This window comes from Myxine glutinosa, chromosome 3, assembly GCF_964187855.1.
Source record: "Myxine glutinosa chromosome 3, kmMyxGlut1.1, whole genome shotgun sequence".
NCBI classification, from domain to species: Eukaryota; Metazoa; Chordata; class Myxini; order Myxiniformes; family Myxinidae; genus Myxine; species Myxine glutinosa.
In genome coordinates, this window is record NC_136263.1 from 188,201,271 (window position 1) to 188,220,134 (window position 18,864).

The window sequence follows — 18,864 nt, forward strand, 5'->3', positions numbered from 1 at the left end:
ATCTTGTCGGCTTCCCTGGCGAGGGCGCGGGGATCCGTGATCGACGTGCCCGCCAGGGCGAGGCGTACCTGGTTAGGCAGCTGGCGGAGGAACAGCTCTCGGAACAGAAAATCCGGAGAGTGCTCGCCGAGCAACGAGAGCATGTAGTCCATTCGCTCGGACGGGCGCGTGTCGCCGAGCTCGGGTAGGTCGAGCAGGCGTCGTGCGCGTTCCGCCAGTGAGAGGGCGAAAGCGCCGAGGAGGAGCGCCTTAATCGCGTCATACTTGTCAGCAGCTGGCGGGCGTTCGAGGAGGCTCAGGGCGCAGGCCGCGGTGGCGGAGCCGAGCGCTGCCACGACATGGTGGAAGTGGGTGTCGTCGGCGGTGATGCCTCGCAGGGCGAACTGGGAGTCCGCCTGGGCGAACCAAACAGCCGCATGAGCCTCCCAGAAGGTAGGCAGTTTAAGAGCCACTGCCGTGTCCATGTTCGGGGTCACCAATGAAGGAGCTGTGCTCCAACGCGAGTCGAAAGGATTGACGCGACCAAAGACGGAAATTCGTCCGAGTTGCTTTATTGCACGTATCAAACTCGGGTACTCTGAAAAGCCCGTTTATCGGGCAGCAATATATATACACATTTATGCCGGAGCGTTTGCCCGGGAACAGCGAGACCGGGCATGCCCGGGTGTCAAGGGCGAGTCCTGGAAAGGCGAGTCTGGACCTGCCCGGGCATCCTGGGCGAGCCTTGGAAAGGCGAGGCTGGGCGTGCCCGGGCGTTCTGGGCGAGCCCTGGAAAGGCGAGAGCGGGCATGCCCGGACGTTCTGGGCGAGCCCTGGAAAGGCGAGAGCGGGCATGCCCGGGCGTTCTGGGCGAGCCCTGGAAAGGCGAGGGCGGGCATGCCCGGACGCTCTGGGCGAGTCCTGGAAAGGCGAGTCTGGACCTGCCCGGGCATCCTGGGCGAGCCTTGGAAAGGCGAGGCTGGGCGTGCCCGGGCGTTCTGGGCGAGCCCTGGAAAGACGAGACTGGGCATGCCCGGGAAAGACGAGACCGGGCGTGCCCGGGAGGTTCGGGCGAGCCCGGGAACAGCGAGTCCGGGCATGCCCGGGAGAGGCGCGTCTGGGCCCGTCTGGACGAGCCCGGCATGGCGATTGCGCCCTGGCCGCGTCCTGGTAGGTGCAAGGCGATTGTGTACACCCAGCGGTAACCGCTACAGGACTAAACTTGGTGGACATGTTGGGTGTGTGACAAGAACAAGCCGATTCGATTTTGGTTCAGGTCCAAATCCCTGATTTAGTTACTGATTACGTCACATGAACATTATTTCCTGAGTTTAACCTGGTACTTTGTAGAGTGTAAATGTTGAAATGTGCTGTGTATTTACAGGAAATAGTGAGACTACAAGGCAACCTGGAGAGTACGGTAGAACTAGCATCGAAGATGGACGCAGAGGCGGAAAGAGTGATACAAAGCTCAAGGAGAATCTCAGATAAGATCGAGTACTTGCTGTCTAGAGCTCAAGCTCTGCAACCCAAGGTGGATTTGGAATCACTTCAGGTTCGTCTTTCAAAATGAGTTTTCCACAAACCATGTCTGCGTCTGCCTGTGTGTGCGCATATACAGGGTGTCTGCATGCTTGTGCGTACATACCGTGTGTCTGCGTCTGCGTGTGTGCGCGCACAAACAGGGTGTCTGCATCTGCATGCTTGTGTGTACATACCGTGTGTCTGCGTCTGCGTGTGTGCGCGCACAAACAGGGTGTCTGCATCTGCATGCTTGTGTGTACATACCGTGTGTCTGCGTCTGCGTGTGTGCGCGCACAAACAGGGTGTCTGCATCTGCATGCTTGTGTGTACATACCATGTGTCTGCGTCTGCGTGTGCACATACCGTGTGTCTGCGTCTGCGTGTGCGTGCGCACATACCGTGTGTCTGCATCTGCGTGTGTGCACATCCTGTGTGTCTGCGTCTGTGTGTGTGTGTGTGCATATACAGTGTGTCTGCATCTGTGTGCATGCGTGTGCGCACATACTATATGTCTGCATCTGCGTGTGTGTGCGCACATACCATGTGTCTGCATCTGTATGCGTGTGTGCACATACCATGTGTCTGCATCTGTCTGTGTGTGTGTGTGCGCACATACTGTGTGTCTGTGTCTGTCTGTGTGTGTGCACATCCCGTGTGTCTGTGTCTGTCTGCGTATGTGTGCGCACATACCGTGTGTCTGCATCTGCGTGTGTGCATGTGCGCACATACAGTGTGTGTGTGTGTGTGTGTGTGTGTGTGTGTGTGTGTGTGTGTGTGTGTGTGTGTGTGTGTGTGTGTGCACATCCCGTGTGTCTGAGTCTGTGTGCGCACAAACTACTACCATGTGTCTGCGTCTGTCTGCGTGTGTGTGTGTGTGTGTGTGCACTACAGTGTATCTGCATTTGTCTGTGTGTGTATGCGCACATACCGTGTGTCTGCGTCTGCATGTGTGTGCGCTTGTGTTCCCCATTCGATTTTTTATATCGGAGCTCCCGGCACCAAGTGCGACTACCTCCCATAGCAGAATGTAGTTCGTATTATTCCCTTTAAAAAGTTGTCCTGAAACGTTGTGCTGGGCATGTGAAGCACGGTGAGCTAAGCTTGTCGTGCAACTTGCGCTGTGCACAGAGGAAAGCTTGCCGTGTATTGAACCACTCAGAACTGCTACATGAGGAAGCAGAAAAGATTATGCAAGAAGCCAAAGACCTGGACAACTACCTCGGAGCTCAGAAGAACAATTTGGAAATGTGGTTGAAAAGAGGCATCACTGAACAACAGGTGAACTTTACACAAGCACAACTTTACAACTTTATACAACAAACTTTACACAAGCACAACTTTACAACTTTACACAAGCACAACTTTATACAACAAACTTTACACAAGCACAGCTTTACAACTTTACACAACGAACTTTACACAAGCACAACTTTACAACTTTACACAACGAACTTTACACAAGCACAACTTTACAACTTTACACAAGCACAACTTTATACAACAAACTTTACACAAGCACAGCTTTACAACTTTACACAACGAACTTTACACAAGCACAACTTTACACAACGAACTTTACACAAGCACAACTTTACACAACGAACTTTACACAAGCACAACTTTACACAACGAACTTTACACAAGCACAACGTTACAACTTTACAAACGAACTTTACACAAGCACAACTTTACACAACGAACTTTACACAAGCACAACTTTACACAACGAACTTTACACAAGCACAACTTTACAACTTTACACAACGAACTTTACACAAGCACAACTTTACACAACGAACTTTACACAAGCACAACTTTACGCAACGAACTTTACACAAGCACAACTTTACACAACGAACTTTACACAACGAACTTTACACAACGAACTTTACACAAGCACAACTTTACACAAGCACAACTTTACACAACCAACTTTACACAAGCACAACTTTACACAACGAACTTTACACAAGCACAACTTTACACAACGAACTTTACACAAGCACAACTTTACACAACGAACTTTACACAAGCACAACTTTACACAACGAACTTTACACAAGCACAACTTTACACAACGAACTTTACACAAGCACAACTTTACAACTTTACACAACGAACTTTACACAAGCACAACTTTACACAACGAACTTTACACAAGCACAACTTTACACAACGAACTTTACACAAGCACAACTTTACACAACAATAAGCGAGCACAAGCACAACTTTACACAACGAACTTTACACAAGCACAACTTTACGCAACGAACTTTACACAAGCACAACTTTACACTAGCACAACTTTACACAACCAACTTTACACAAGCACAACTTTACACAACGAACTTTACACAAGCACAACTTTACACAACGAACTTTACACAACGAACTTTACACAAGCACAACTTTACACAACGAACTTTACACAAGCACAACTTTACACAACGAACTTTACACAAGCACAACTTTACACAACGAACTTTACACAAGCACAACTTTACACAACGAACTTTACACAAGCACAACTTTACAACTTTACACAACGAACTTTACACACGCACAACTTTACACAACGAACTTTACACAAGCACAACTTTACACAACGAACTTTACACAACGAACTTTACACAACGAACTTTACACAAGCACAACTTTACAACTTTACACAACGAACTTTACACAAGCACAACTTTACACAACGAACTTTACACAAGCACAACTTTACACAAGCACAACTTTACACAACCAACTTTACACAAGCACAACTTTACACAACGAACTTTACACAACTGTACGCCGTATCTCTTGTTCATTCATTCCATTAAATTTTGTATCAAGTATTTTGTCTTGCTGATGAGAGGACATTCCTCCAAACAGAATTCTAAGGTTTTGATTAAATCTTCAGGCAAATTGGACAAACAACCATAGGTTAGCAACCATTACGCAGGCCTGATAGTGGATCATTGCCTTTGGACACTCGATATACGAATGGACATTTATTCAGGAAGAGTGACATGAGCATTCACTCGTCAATATTTCCGGGTTCATTCATTTTGTACGCAGGCATTGTGAGTGACCTGCTGCTTTCATTATTGCTGAGAGCACTGCTGTGCCGCTGGTGCAGTGCCCCCGTAGGTTAGAGCAGGAATTTGGAAATTGTTCAGGGTGCCGGCGATAGCTTGCCTACTCTCCACGAAGAACACTATGGAGTCTTTGACGTCTACCAACTCGTACCAGCAGACAAGATAGGTAAAGTGGAGTTTTTCAGCAAAGTGGACTGTGTTAGGACCAGGGGCCACAGCTTGAGTGTTCCAGATGGGAGTTTGCACAGTTTTAAGGCAGGGGTCATTCAGTGGGCTGAATGGACTCTTACTGTGCCAAAGTACCTTGTGTATGTACAGTGCCCATAAAAAGTCTACACCCCCTTTCAAAATTTTCACCTTTTCTTGTCTTTAGCCTGGAATTAAAATGCATTAAACCAGACTTTTCCACCTTTATTTACACATCGTAACCCACAACTTCAAAGTGAAAAACAAATTCTACAAATTTCAGAAAACTAAAAATACAAAACTTAATATATGCGTATTTGTTGGATAAGTGTCGACCCCTTTTATTGTCCCCCGTCGCACCGCGGAGCGAAAGGGGGACTATGGTTTTCCCCTCCGTCCGTGTGTCCGTCCGTCCGTCCGTCTGTGCGTGCGGGCGTGCGTGCGTGCGTGCGTGCGGCCGTGCGTGCGTAAACGAAGGACCGCATTCGAATTTGGTGTGTGGGTGCAACCCACGTCAAAATCCAAGATGGCCGCCGCCATGTATGTCTGATGCCATGTATGTCTGAACTTTGTGAGCTGAATATCTTGAAAAATAAGCGGAGTACCAACTTCTAATCAGGTGTGTGGGTGTATCTTGGCATAAGGAAGAACACTATTGAAAATTGGGTCGCCACGTCAAAATCCAAGATGGCCACCGCCATGTATGTCTGAACCTTGTGAGATGAATATCTTGAAAAATAAGCGAAGTACCAACTTCTAATCTGGTGTGTGGGTGTATCTCGGCATATGGAAGAACGCTATTTAAAATTGGGTCGCCACGTCAAAATACAAGATGGCCGCCGCCATGTATGTCTGAACTTTGTGAGATGAATATCTTGAAAAATAAGCGAAGTACCAACTTCTAATCTGGTGTGTGGGTGTATCTACGCATAAGAAAGAACGCTATTTAAAATTGGGTCGCCACGTCAAAATCCAAGATGGCCGCCGCCATGTATGTCTGAACCTTGTGAGCGAAATATCTTGAAAAATAAGCGAAGTACCAACTTATAATCTGGTGTGTGGGTGTATCTAGGCATAAGGAAGAACCTTTTGAAAATTGGGTCGCCACGTCAAAATCCAAGATGGCCGCCGCCATGTATGTCTGAACCTTGTGAGCGGAATATCTTGAAAAATAAGCGAAGTACCAACTTCTAATCTGGTGTGTGGGTGTATCTAGGCATAAGGGAGAACGCTATTGAAAATTGGGTCGCCACGTCAAAATCCAAGATGGCCGCCTTGCGTCTTCCACTTTGTCAACTCGCATCACTTCACCGACGGGGGACCTAGGCATAACGCTTGTTATAATAGCAATTGTAAATTAGCTCAGGTGTAACCAATCACCTTCAAAATCACACACCAAGTTAATTTCCCTCCACCTGTGTTAAATTGTATTGATTTTGATTATTTCAGAATAAAATCAGCTGTTCCTGTAGGTTTCCACTGCTGGGTTGTGCATTTCACAACAAAGACTCAACCATGAGCACCAAGGAGCTTTCAAAAGACCTCCGGGATAAAGTTGAGCAAAGGGTATAAAAAAATATTTAAAAGGCCTTGAATATCCCTTGGAGCACAGTTAACACAATTATTAAGAAGTGGAAGGCGTATCGTACCACCAAGACCCTGCCTAGATAAGGCCGTCCCTCCAAAATGGATGACCAAGCAAGGAGGAGACTGATCAGAGAGGCCACCAAGAGGCCAATGAGAATTTTGAAAGAGCTACAAGCCTTCATGGCAAAGACGAGTTACTGTGTGCATGTGACAACAATATCCTGAGCACTCCACAGGTCTGGCCTGTACTGTGGAGTGGCAGGAAGGAAGCCATTACTCAAAAATCCCACCTTGAGTCCCATTTGAGCTATGTAAAAAAAAACACTCTGGAGACTCTGAAGTCATGTGGCAAAACATTTTGTGGTCTGACAAAACCAAGATGGGTCTTTTTGGCCTAAATGCAAAACATTAAGTTTGGTGCAAACCCAACACAGCACATCACCCAAAGAACACCCATCCCGATTGTGAAACATGGTGGTGGCAGCATCATCTTATGGAGATGTTTTTCATCAGCAGGGACTGGGGCACACGTCAGGATGGAAGGGAAAATGGATGGAGCAAAGTACAGAAAAATCCGAGAGGAAAACCTGCTGCCCTCTGCAAGAAAGCTGAAATTGGGGCGGAAGTTCACCTTTCAGCATGACAACGACCCGAAGCACTCAGCCAAAGCTAAACCTGAGTCGCTAAGGAACACAAAGATAAATGTCCTTGAGTGGCCCAGTCAGAGCCCCGACCTAAATCCAATGAGAAATCTGTGGCGTAACTTGAAGATTTCTGTCCATCAACGCTCCCCACGCAAGTTGACTGAGCTTTTTTTTTCTTTTCTTTTATTTGTATACAGAGTCGAGGCTCGTGAAAGAGCTAACATTTATTAAACAAACAAATCAAACAAACAAGCAAACAAAGTATATAAAAAGGGGAGTGGTCGACAAGATGGGGGGAGAAGGGGAGGAAGCACACAAACACAACATTTGAGAGCAGGGACATCGGGAGATGTGTGGGAGGGAGAGGGCCTGGGGGGAGGCAGGATAGGTATAAAACGCAAGGACACCAAGGACTTCCAGGAAAGAAATCGGCACCTCAAAAAAGTGGATTTGGGGTGAAATTAGCGGGGGTAGAAAAGATCAAGGTTTTGGATTGGGGAAGATAAGAGATGGTGGTGAACAGCCGTTTTAAAGACCTGGAGGGAGGAGTGGGATTGAAGAGAGTGAGGGAGTTTGTTCCAGAGGCGGGAGAAAAGAGGAATGAAGAAGTGAAGGTGAGCAGAGAGCCGAGATTTCGGCAGTTTAACCATCAGAGGCTTGCTGGCAGATCTTGTGCGACCTGGAGGAATATTTGGGGGACAGAGCACAGAGAGAGCTGGGGGAGCAAGGCCGGAGAGGAGTCGGTAGAAGACAGAAAGACCACCTACCTGCCTGCGGTGAGTGAGTGAAAGGCCCTCAGAGATAGCTTCATCGCGGGAGATTCCAATGATTCTGAAAGCTTTGGTTTCAACAGCGTGAAGCCGAGCTAGGTGTGAGGCAGGAGCACCAGCCCAGAGGGGAGAGCAGTACTCCATTGAGCTGCGGATTAAAGCCTTCTATGTGGTGAGGAGCTCAGGTGTGCCAAGGAAGGACTTCGCACGATGGAGGATGCCCAGTCGGCGACTGGCTTTTGAGGCCAGCTTGGAAATGTGGTTTTCCCAGGAAAGATCATGGCAGATAGTGAGACCCAAAAGCTTGAGTGACAGAACTTCTTGGAGAGGATTATTCAGAAAGTAGATGGGAGGGTTGTCCAGTCGGTCTTTTCGGAGAGACATCGTAAGAGTGTGAGATTTGTCAGGATTGAAAGACATGTTCCACTTGTTTGCCCAGTCTGTGATTTTGTCCAGGTCTGCAGAGAGTGAGGAGGCTGCAGACTGCCGATCTGAGGGATGAGGAATGGAGCGGCAGAGAGTGGAGTCATCAGCAAAGAGATAGAGAGGATTTTCAAGAGAGTCAGAGAGATCATTGATGAAGACCAGAAAAAGCACAGGGCCCAGAACACTGCCTTGGGGAACTCCAGCCTGAACAGGAAGAGGAGATGAGAGAAACCCATTCAGGGCCACACGTTGACTACGACTAGAGAGGAAGTCCGCCAGCCAGGCGTGGAGATTTCCATGGATACCAAAGGAGGAGAGTTTGGTGAGCAGAGCGGGGTGCCAGACCGTATCGAAGGCACATGATATGTCGAGGGAGACAGCTCTAATTTCCTGTTTGGCATTGAAGACCTCCATCCATTGTTGAGACAGCAGAAGCAGCATGTCCAGAGTAGAGTGACCTGGTCTGAAACCAAATTGATGATCAGAGATCAAGCCATTGGAGAAGAGGAAAGATTTCATATCCGAAGCAATGATGGATTCCATGACTTTGCTGATAATTGGGAGAAGGCTGATTGGTCTGTAGTTGCTAGGATCTGTTTTTGCACCTTTTTTGTGCAAAGCGGTGATGTTGACAGGTTTCCAAGCAGATGGCAGTTGACCTTGAGCAAAAGAGAGGGTGAAGAGAACAGAGAGAGGGAGTGAAAGAGCGGAAGAACAGGATTTTAGGACCCGTGGGCTGATGCCGTCAGGTCCAGTTGCGGAATCGGAGTCGAGGGTTGACAGAAACTTTTCCACCTTGTCAGGAGGAAAGGACACGGAGTCCAGGAGCAGCTGGGTACGACTGGGTACGGTGGGTACAGAGAGGGATGGGTTTGGGACACAAGATTTAGAGGCAAACACAGAGTTGAGGCATTCAGCTTTTTCGCGTGCGGAGTCAGCTGTGTCGCCGTTTGAGGTAAGGGAGGGGATGGAGGGGGAACAAACACCAGAAACAGATTTGACCAGACGCCACCAGGATTTGGAAGAGGGAGACAGATAAGAGAGTTCGGTCTTGAGAACGGAGAGATATTGTTTCCTGGCTCACCTGAGGGTGGACACACACTTGTTTCGGGCTTTGTGAAAGGAAATGAGATTTCCTTCTGTTGAATTTGCTTTCCAGGAGACGAAGGCAAGTTGTTTCTGGGCAACAGCCTCACCACAAGATTCCGTGTACCATGGACGGGAGGAAGGGTATGACAACTGAAGACGAGATGGGATAAATCTGTGCATGAGAGAGAGCAATTTACTTTGGAAGAATTCCCAGGATGAGTTGATGTCAGAGGTGGTAGAGATGGGAGACCAGTCCAGATGATTGATGGCTGCTTGAAGACCGTGCCAGTTGGCCTGAATGAAATGCCAGACTCGTCGACGCTGAGGCGGCTCTCTGAGAATGGTCAGAGAGATGTCCACTTTAACAAGCACATGATCAGATGAGCCGATTGGAGCAGAAGAAGAGCAGCAGACATTTTCAGGGAAGTTAGTCATAACCAAGTCCAGAAGAGAAGATGCTCCATTGACTGAGATCCGGGTCGGGAAATTGACAGATTGTGTCAGTCCCAGTGAGTCACAGAAGTCCTTTGCTGAGGAGCCATGGCTGGTGAGAGTGGTACCCACACCCAGCCAACTGGCATGGTGACAATTGAAATCACCACAAATAAGGAAGAGAGAGTTGGGATGAGCAAATATAAGTTGGTCCATATTATCAGACAGCGAGATGTAGATGGAGTCATCACTGTTTGGTGGATGGTACAACACACATATGAACAAGAGGTGGGAGTGAAGGGGAAGCCGTAGCCAGAGCTATTCCTGGGGGTGAGGTGGAGAGAGTGCAGTGCAGGGCGAGTGAGGAAGAGAGTTTTTGATAAAGATAGCAACCCCACCTCCAGGACGAGGCTCAGGTCTATCATACCAGAGGAGGGAGTAACCAGGAAGAGATACTAAGGAATCAGAGACATCATGAAGGAGGAAAGTTTCTGTTAAGCAGATCACGTCTGGTTTGTCAGAAGCAACCTGTATGGAGAGATCAGTTAAGTTTGAACGAAGGCCCCGGATGTTTGAGGTCCATACCGTTAATGAAGAGGAAGGGGGAGCATCGGATACAGAACAGGGGGGAGGAGGGGTAGGGTAAGATGTGGAAGAGGTAGGGAGAGCTGTTGAAGGTGTGTCAGAGATTTCACAATAGCTCGGAGAAAGGGAAGGATGGGGCGGACAAAAGGTTTGATGGTGATTGGGTGAGGCACAATGAGGTGTTATTTGAGGAGGGGAAGAGCGAGGCAGAAGGTTGGGGGAGATGGAGGTGAGAGTTGGAAGGGGGAAGAAGCGGGGAGGACGCTTTGAGGAGGGGGAGTGAGAGGGGGGAAATTGAGAAGAAATGAGGGTGGGGAGATTTGAAGGGGAGGGGCGAGGGGGGAGGGAAGGGACAAGGGGAGGGATTTGAAAGGGATGGGATATGGGGGAGATTTGGAGGGGAGGGGAGGGGTGAGGGGGGAGTCTAGGAGGGGAGGGGTGAGGGGGAGTCTTGGAGGGGAGGGCTGTTGGGGGAGTTTAGGAGGGAAGGGGCAAGGGGGGAGATTTGAAAGGGATGGGTGATGGGGAGGATTTGGAGGGGAGGGGCAAGGGGGAAGTTTTGAAAGGGATGGGTGATTGGGAAGATTTGGAGGGGAGGGGTGATGGGGAAGATTTGGAGGGGAGGGGTTTTGGGGAAGATTTGGAGGGGAGGGGTTATGGGGAACATTTGGAGGGGAGGGGTGAGATTGGATTTTAGAAAGTGTACGATTAATGGGAAACGAACATTTATTGCAAAATGAGTTTCTTGTGACCTTCGAGTCAAAAATACGTTTAAGGACGCTGGAGGGAGGATGGAGTGCAGGAGAGTTTAGGGAATGTAGAAAAGAGGCACTGTAAGAGATGGAATTTTTTTTGGGGATGAATAGATTTGGTGAGCAAGTCGAAAGCAACCTTTTGAAGAAGAAGAAGAAAAAGGTGTTAGAATATACAACGGAATACAGAACTTGAGGGGAAAGTGTAAACATTTTAAAGTTTAACAGTGAAAACTATCTGGGGAAATGGGGGAGAAACACGTGGTCGAAGAATGAACGAACGAATAAGAACGAATAAACGAATGAGAACAACGAATAAGAACAGAGAAGGAAATGTTTTTTTTGCTTTTTGTTTTTTTTTTGAGTTGAGATTTTAAACAAGGAAGTAGGCTATGGGGTGAAAAGATTGGGAAAACCAGAGAACGAAAGTTATTGGAGCACAAATGACGGACCGCTGAGAGAAAAACAAAGCCTCAAGGTTGGACACTGTACAAGGCCTCAAAAGACACGACATGAATTAACACGATTTTCTATACAGGTATGAAAGATTTGCACCGAAAATCTTCCTCGGGACACACTATACATACACACACCATAAAATAAATACAGTTATAACGAAAATACAAATGGGAACAATTACTTAACTTCGATTTCGATGGAGAGCGTGGACAGCTGCGAATAAACCAAACCTCGCCGGCAAGACCGGAAGCGGAAGTCCATCAAACTGCTTGAACAGTTTTGTGCAGAAGAACGGACAAATATTGCACAATCAAGGTGTGCAAAGTTGGTAAAGACCTATCCCAACAGACTCACAGCTATAATTGCTGTCAAAGGTGCTTCTACCAAGTATTAACTCAGGGGGGTGGACACTTATCCAACCAAGGTATTCTAGTTTTGTATTTTTACTCCATTTTCTGAAATTTGTGGAATTTGTTTTTCACTTGGAAGTTGTGGGTTATGATGTTAAATAAAGGTGGAAAAAGTCTGATTTAATGCATTTTAATTCCAGGCTACAGGGCAACAAAAGGTGAAAAATTTGAAAGGGCGTCTAGAATATCTATAGGCACTGTATATTGAGTGCAAATGTAAAATACATAAAAGTTCCATTGTATGGTTTTTTTTTTAAAGAAAACTTTGCATGTACATGGTATTGTCATGTATGATGTCGATTCGTATCGGTGAACAAACCTCCCATTTCTCGTGTCCAGCTGCTCGATGAGCTACTCGTGAGAGCCGATGCTGCGTATGCGGCAGCAAGAGATGCAAGGGACAAGGGTATTCGCCTCCTGGAGGATGCCAAGACGAAGCTTGCAAAACTCCAAGGTGATCAGTCGTCTCATTTATTCCTTCACTCATTCTCCACCTGTCATGGAGTCTCTTTCACTCTCTCATTTTCCTTATACACGCATTCACTGAAATATGATAATGCAATAAAAAGAACCACCTTTAGAGGCCATTTTCCCCCACAGAGCAGGGGTTGGCCTTTTTCGGGCACCATGGTCCCCTTTTTGAGGCAATGTTTTATGGCCGGATGCTCTTCCTGCCGCCAACCCTGTTAGTCGCCTCTTGTGACACACAGGGAATTACCAGTGAACTGGTGCTCAATTTGCCGACCTTGGAGGGATGACAGGCTGAGTCAACCCCCATGGTGTTAATTCAGCAATCGACCGGGATTTGAACCCAGGATCCGAGGATCCCAAGCCGGCACCCTAACCGCTGAGCCAACACCAGGCTTAAATATGATAATGCAATATTAGATCATATAGACAATTGGTCCATGATGTCATCTACGTTTTTGTCCTCTTTTCTATTATTCAGAGATGGAGCGGCAGTTCTCCGACTCTCACTTGAATGTGCTCGACTGGATAGAAGATGTGCGCCGACTCATTGCATCAGCAGAAAACATGATTCATCAATCAGAGGCGGCTCTCGACGGGGTGCAGACAGATGCGAATGAAGCATTGAGCACTGCACAGAAAGTGAACGTCTTTACTGGAGAGATGCAAACTGTAAGTTTGGCACAGCACTGGGCCGTGGCCAGAACTGAGTTAATTCATAAGGTAAGGCTGAGAACCAGTTGATCATCAATCTCTGAACCTTCCCAGGAAGGGCACCATCTCAACGTCGAATCGGAGCGAATGGCCAAGCGTGTCGAGGACTTGAAAGCGGCCACCAATGATCTGGCTTCGAGGGTGGACCGAGCCGAGAGCCGCGTGACCCGGCGGCTGAAACAGGCAAACTCGGATGAACAGAAGACCAAAGAGGTGAGACCACATGAACAGAAGACCAAATAAGTCCAATATCACATAATAGAAATGTAAGATTCAAATAAACAAAGCAAATAAATAAAGACAAAATGTTCTCACTTTCCTAAGTGCCCGTACCACTGATTACATACCACACAGTACCCGTACCACTGATTACATACCACACAGTACCCGTACCACTGATTACATACCACACAGTACCCGTACCACTGATTACGTACCACACAGTACCCGTACCACTGATTACGTACCACACAGTACCCGTACCACTGATTACGTGTTTTATCCAGAACGGCACTTGGTAGAGCGCAAACCTCCGCCAGGCTGAACGGTTAAGTTTTCTATCCCACTGATAGGCCTGATCTGGATTCGGACCTCAACCAAAATCGAATCGCTTGTTCTCGGCGCCCAACCAACTCATCCACCATGTTTCGTCAAAACCCACCCATAACGTTTTGAAATATCATGTTATTCTGTATATCGTTTTTAGCCTTATCTCTCAATAGTGAAGAATCAGTTAAAAATTAGAAATTTCTCATATCCGGATCAGGATCCGGATATTCACCAAAACCTAATCAGTTCTTATTTGTCCACACACACAATCCGTCCATCAAGTTTTGGCCGAATCCATCCAGAACTTTATGAGATATCCTGCTATGTATCGTTTTTGGCCCTATCTCTCAATGGTGAAGAATCACTTAAACATTCTCGGATCTGGATCCGGATTCGAATCTTCACCAAAATGTAACCATTTCGTCCTTGTCACTCACCCAACCTGTCCACCAAATTTGGTCTGAATCCGTAACTTATTGAGGTATTCTGCTCAGAGACAGACAAACAAACAGTCAGGGGAGAAAACATAACAACCCTCCACCTTCGGTATAAACATATAAACAAACCTTCGGAATATAAATAAACGAAAGAATAAATAATGAGAAAGAAACAGGGAAAAGGATCGGAGGGAAAGTGGAAACTCAAAGCGGCAAAAGATCATTCAGTAAAAGAATGGCATGGAAGAGTATCGATGCGGGGATGTGGTGTGACCATCACAATGAGGGGTTGATGGGTGGTTGGGGTAGGGGAGGGTGGTGGGTGGGTGGGGTTGTGATGTGGCAGGAATGGTGGCCACTCCAATCACATTTGCAACGCCTCCTTATTACCAAGTGGATAATTCGAGTAGAAAAGTCTTGGACAAGCAGAACGTCCACCATACTTGTTAAATTCTGCCCTGTGAGAGTAAGGGGGTGTTGGCCGTGTCATCCTCCTGAAACAACAGACAAAATGGCCAGCTCTGAGATATTTTAGACGAAAAAGTGACATTTCTTTTTAAGCGGCGTATTTCATAAGGTGTGACTCAAATTTGTGTGGTGTGTTTCGGAAGGCAAACGAGTTTGTGGCCGAGACAGAAGGGAAGGTTAAGGAGGCCGAGAAGCAAATTCAGTGGATACTTCAGTACATCAGCAAGGCCCATCAACATCTTGGTAAAATGAATCACCGTACTTCCGTGTATTTTTATCCTAACCACTGATGGGCTGTTTGCTGATAAATTATGAAAATAGAAATAACTGTTATGGGGTTTCAGGTATTGTCTTTATTCCCACTTTGATTTGAAGACCATGGCGTCTTTTATTTAATATCCATTTGTCATATGTTTTGCTTTATGTTTGTCATGTGTGTGTGTGTGTGTGTGTGTGTGTGTGTGTGTGTGTGTGTATTGTTACGTTTGTAGGGGGTAGGCAGTGATTACCTTAGAACCAGGTAGAATGACTGTATAGATTAGTGTGCTCCGATTGTCATGAAGAAGAAGAAACACCTCATGTAATAAGGAGCGACTTTGTATTAGACCGGACTGTCGGGTTAAGTTTGTATATTCGTCCCCATTACAAGGAGTGGGGTATGATGATTAGCTCAGGGATTATGGGTAATTATCCCTTGTACATCGTTACCTCTGTAACTTTTTCCTACGTCCCTTTTGGCACCACACCATAGACACATAGCCAGAATCGCCCATTAAACAGCTCACTATTAATAAAAACCTACTGGAAGTCATGCATCGAGCCCTACCGCTGACAACCCCGACTTGGGAGGTGCACAGAGCAGGCAGGTCCGTGGGGTCACGCCCCTAAGAGCAGTGATTGGTTAGAGGGAGGGCGAGGCGCTCGGGCATTGGTGGAAGGATGACATCAGCGAGAACGTTCTGGAGCGGGCGAGTTGGCACAGACTGGTTGGAGGAGGATGAGGATGATGTCAGAGCCTGGGTGATAAAATAACGATCTGGCAGACATTTTTCCTCTCTGCTCTTCGCTCTGGTCTTCTTCTTGGCTTGGTGCGCTAGCGGGCATTCTCGGTTCTTTTCTCCTTGGCTCCCCGCTTTGACCGATTCCCTCTTGCGCCTGCTCGTTTTGAACTTTGTGGTGAACGATCGCATTTTTATCTCTCGCCGCATCAACGCCCTTCTGGTCTTTCTCTGATTTGGATCTCATCGCGGGCGGCCGTGCGCCGATATCTTGCTGGTGGTTGTGAGGCGGAATAGCCACGGCCGGGAACTGCGGTTCTCCGTGCAGAGGACGGGTGTAGAACACGGTGTGGAAGAGCGGGCTGCACGCGGCCCGTTCAATTCGCGCGGAAGGCCAGTTTCGCGCCAGCGGGCGCGACCTAGACAACGAGGGCGCCTTGAGTCCTGGTTCCACGCACGGACTTCGCGCCAAGTCCCGTGCACGGACCTCTGGGACCCGTTCGTGGACTGACAAGACCCCACGAGCCGATCTGAGATAAGTCCCACTAAATAACCACACACATTTATTTTCAGTTAATAATAATAATAATTATTCATTTATTTTGTATAGCGCTTTTCCAGAAGCCCAAAGGCGCTTTGACAGAGTGGCAAACATAATGCATAACAATACATGAAAACAACAATTGCAAAAAGACAAGAAAAAGACAAGTTATCCTTCCCATCATCTGTTTTCAAGTCTGTTGTGGGGACGTCCCAATTTAGGAATTTATTTGACCGTGTTTTATTTTGTATTACCGGCATTTCTTTTAATAAAGCCGGTATTTTTGGACATTTTAATTTTGTGTTGGTTTGAGTTATTTTTTTGCAGGTTTGAGGACTGCCGGTGGGATCCGTTAAGGTAAGGCTCTGGTTCTCCCCCTCCCTCTCGCTTCCCCACGTGTATTCTTCACCATTTGAACTGAACGCCTCGGAGTAACAGCTCGTTTGGTCATCCGTGCTACCTTAAGGTGTTCACCAAGGGTAGTCACGTGACAACTAGTGTCAGGAGTGTGGGATTCGAACCCAGCGGACATTTTGTGTTCGAACCCAGCGGACATTTTGTGTTCGAACCCAGCGGACATTTTGTGTTCGAACCCAGCGGACATTTTGTGTTCGAGGGTTGCGAGTTCGACACCCGCTGAGAGCAAATTGGGCTCAGCTTTCGGTATTCAAAATTGTTAACGATTGTTGTGTGTGTGTGTGTGTGTGTGTGTGTGTGTGTGTGTGTGTGTGTGTGTGTGTGTGTGTGTGTGTGTGTGTGTGTGTGTGTGTGTGTGTGTGTGTGTTTGTTTTGTAACCACTGCTGCCACTAGCTAATTGTATGAACAGGTATTGATGCAAACCCGACTCCTCTCATCCACATATATTTATTGTATTCCTATATTTCCAGTGAATCCGATTTGCACTCAGGAACAGAACAATTGTGGTGAACCGTTTTGAAATTTCCACTCTTTCGGATAAATCCTGAAGATTATGTTCAAAAGATCATTTGAAGCACAGATTTCTTGCTAGCAATGGCAGGGTAAAAGTGCCCGGGAAGCAGAACTGAGTCACTGCAAACACATACACACAGCACATGCACAAAAGGCCTCGTTTCGTATTCATTCGTCATTTTGAAAGTGCCGTATTGGATATGACATTTCGACCGTAGCCATCTGTCAGTCATATTCAATGTTTTAAAATATGTACTGAAATGCATTTTTTTCCTACAACATTTTATTATTTTTTAAATATGCGATGTGAAAAGGTCTCTTTTCGCAAACAAGACAAGGAAGTTACTGAGTAGCATAATATGTGGAACATCGTCACCTTGACATTCCAAGCTGTATCTTAATACACGAGGTCACCGGCACATTCCCTTGTTCCTCTGTTATCTCATGTCCAGGTAACTTGACAGACTTGCCAGAGTCAGAGGTGGAGGAGCTTGAGGAGGCGTTGCCTGCAGTTCAAGAGGCGCGAGACAAGTTGTCGATCCAATTGGCAGAACTGGAACGTTTTGCCATGGAGCAGGAGAAACAGTTGATTGCCCAGAAGGACGAGCTGGAGAGGACACGCAAGGATTTGGACTCTTTGGCCGTGGTAGCTGAGAGTTTGCCCAATCGCTGCTTCAATGAGGATGATATAGAAAGAAGGTGAGATTTGCTGTTCTTCATTGATGCCATGACAGTGCAACGGGTATAACTTTCTTGTCTTGTTCATCAAAAGCTCCGAGTTACCTCGAGTCAGGGTTATTAGACCTGGATGTTAGGACTTCCCACACTAGATGGTGCATCCTATGCAAGGTGTGATGTCGAAACATGGAGACAATTTTGGACTGAGGTTGATGAGTCAGTACCCATGATAAATTGCATTATCAGGTATTGCTTCCTTCCCTGTTACCAAATTATGCAATAATTTATAATAATCATCTGTTTAACACATCGCTCTGTCTTCCGTTTAGCTGAACCACACATTTGAAGACACCAACAGGATGGAGTCGAGCTCTGCAGCGTCAGAACCTGTACCTGGCTGTTTTCTCAGGCTCTTGGAGTCGCTCAAGGCCTGACCTTCCCATATTGCACATTATGTGTATAGTATGACATCATGTCCCTATCATCATGTTAAGTGCACACATATTCAAGGCAGTGATGTGACCATGTGCACTTTGTTTGATTTTTTTTACTTGCACGGTGTTTCCGCTCTGCCGAGACACCAAAGGCGATGGGAGTTTATCAGTTCATATCCAAGTATTGTTTTCTTTTTGTGGGGAAAAAGAAGACATCAATTTTTATTGTGTATTGAATTAAAGCATGATTTGTTTAATTTATCATACGGCTGAAAAAAAAATAATTTCAGCAGTTCATTGAATTTTACGTTACATCATAAAGTTTTCTTGCAACTTGAAATGCAACTTATTAATAAACAACAGATCCCACCTGCAATGTGTGTCCTCAGGTCCCTTGTTTGAGATGAATGCATTCCCACATACGTGTGGTGAAACGAAACGAGACGGTTCACCAAAACTCCAAGCTGTGAGCTTTTATTCACTTGAATGCGACTGATCTACAAAGAAAACACAAAAGCTATTAAGCAAGCATCTCTGGCCACTTTCATTACCATTACGCCATTGCAGAGATATTAGCAAATATAACACAGACCTTGCAACAATCTTACCAACTCGAAGACACAAGAGAGCGGAATGACCATCCTTACTCATAGCTGGTATATAAATCCTCCCCACGCGGTCGGCGTCCGAATAGCATCATGAGTAACGTTTCGGAGA

At 46.7% G+C, this 18,864-nt stretch overlaps 1 protein-coding gene across 1 annotated transcript in view; it reads left to right on the forward strand.

Moving 5' to 3' along the window:
* Positions 1-18,523, forward strand: part of LOC137422958 (laminin subunit gamma-1-like) — an 85,267-nt gene extending 66,744 nt beyond the window's left edge. The window contains exons 16-23 of the mRNA XM_068109650.2: positions 1,364-1,534; positions 2,632-2,781; positions 12,269-12,383; positions 12,879-13,069; positions 13,166-13,324; positions 14,709-14,808; positions 17,488-17,734; positions 18,043-18,523. Coding sequence (XP_067965751.2) covers positions 1,364-1,534; positions 2,632-2,781; positions 12,269-12,383; positions 12,879-13,069; positions 13,166-13,324; positions 14,709-14,808; positions 17,488-17,734; positions 18,043-18,046 — 1,137 coding nt within the window. The 3' untranslated portion in view covers positions 18,047-18,523. The remainder of the gene's footprint in view (positions 1-1,363; positions 1,535-2,631; positions 2,782-12,268; positions 12,384-12,878; positions 13,070-13,165; positions 13,325-14,708; positions 14,809-17,487; positions 17,735-18,042) is intronic.
* The last annotated feature ends 341 nt before the right edge of the window (positions 18,524-18,864 follow it).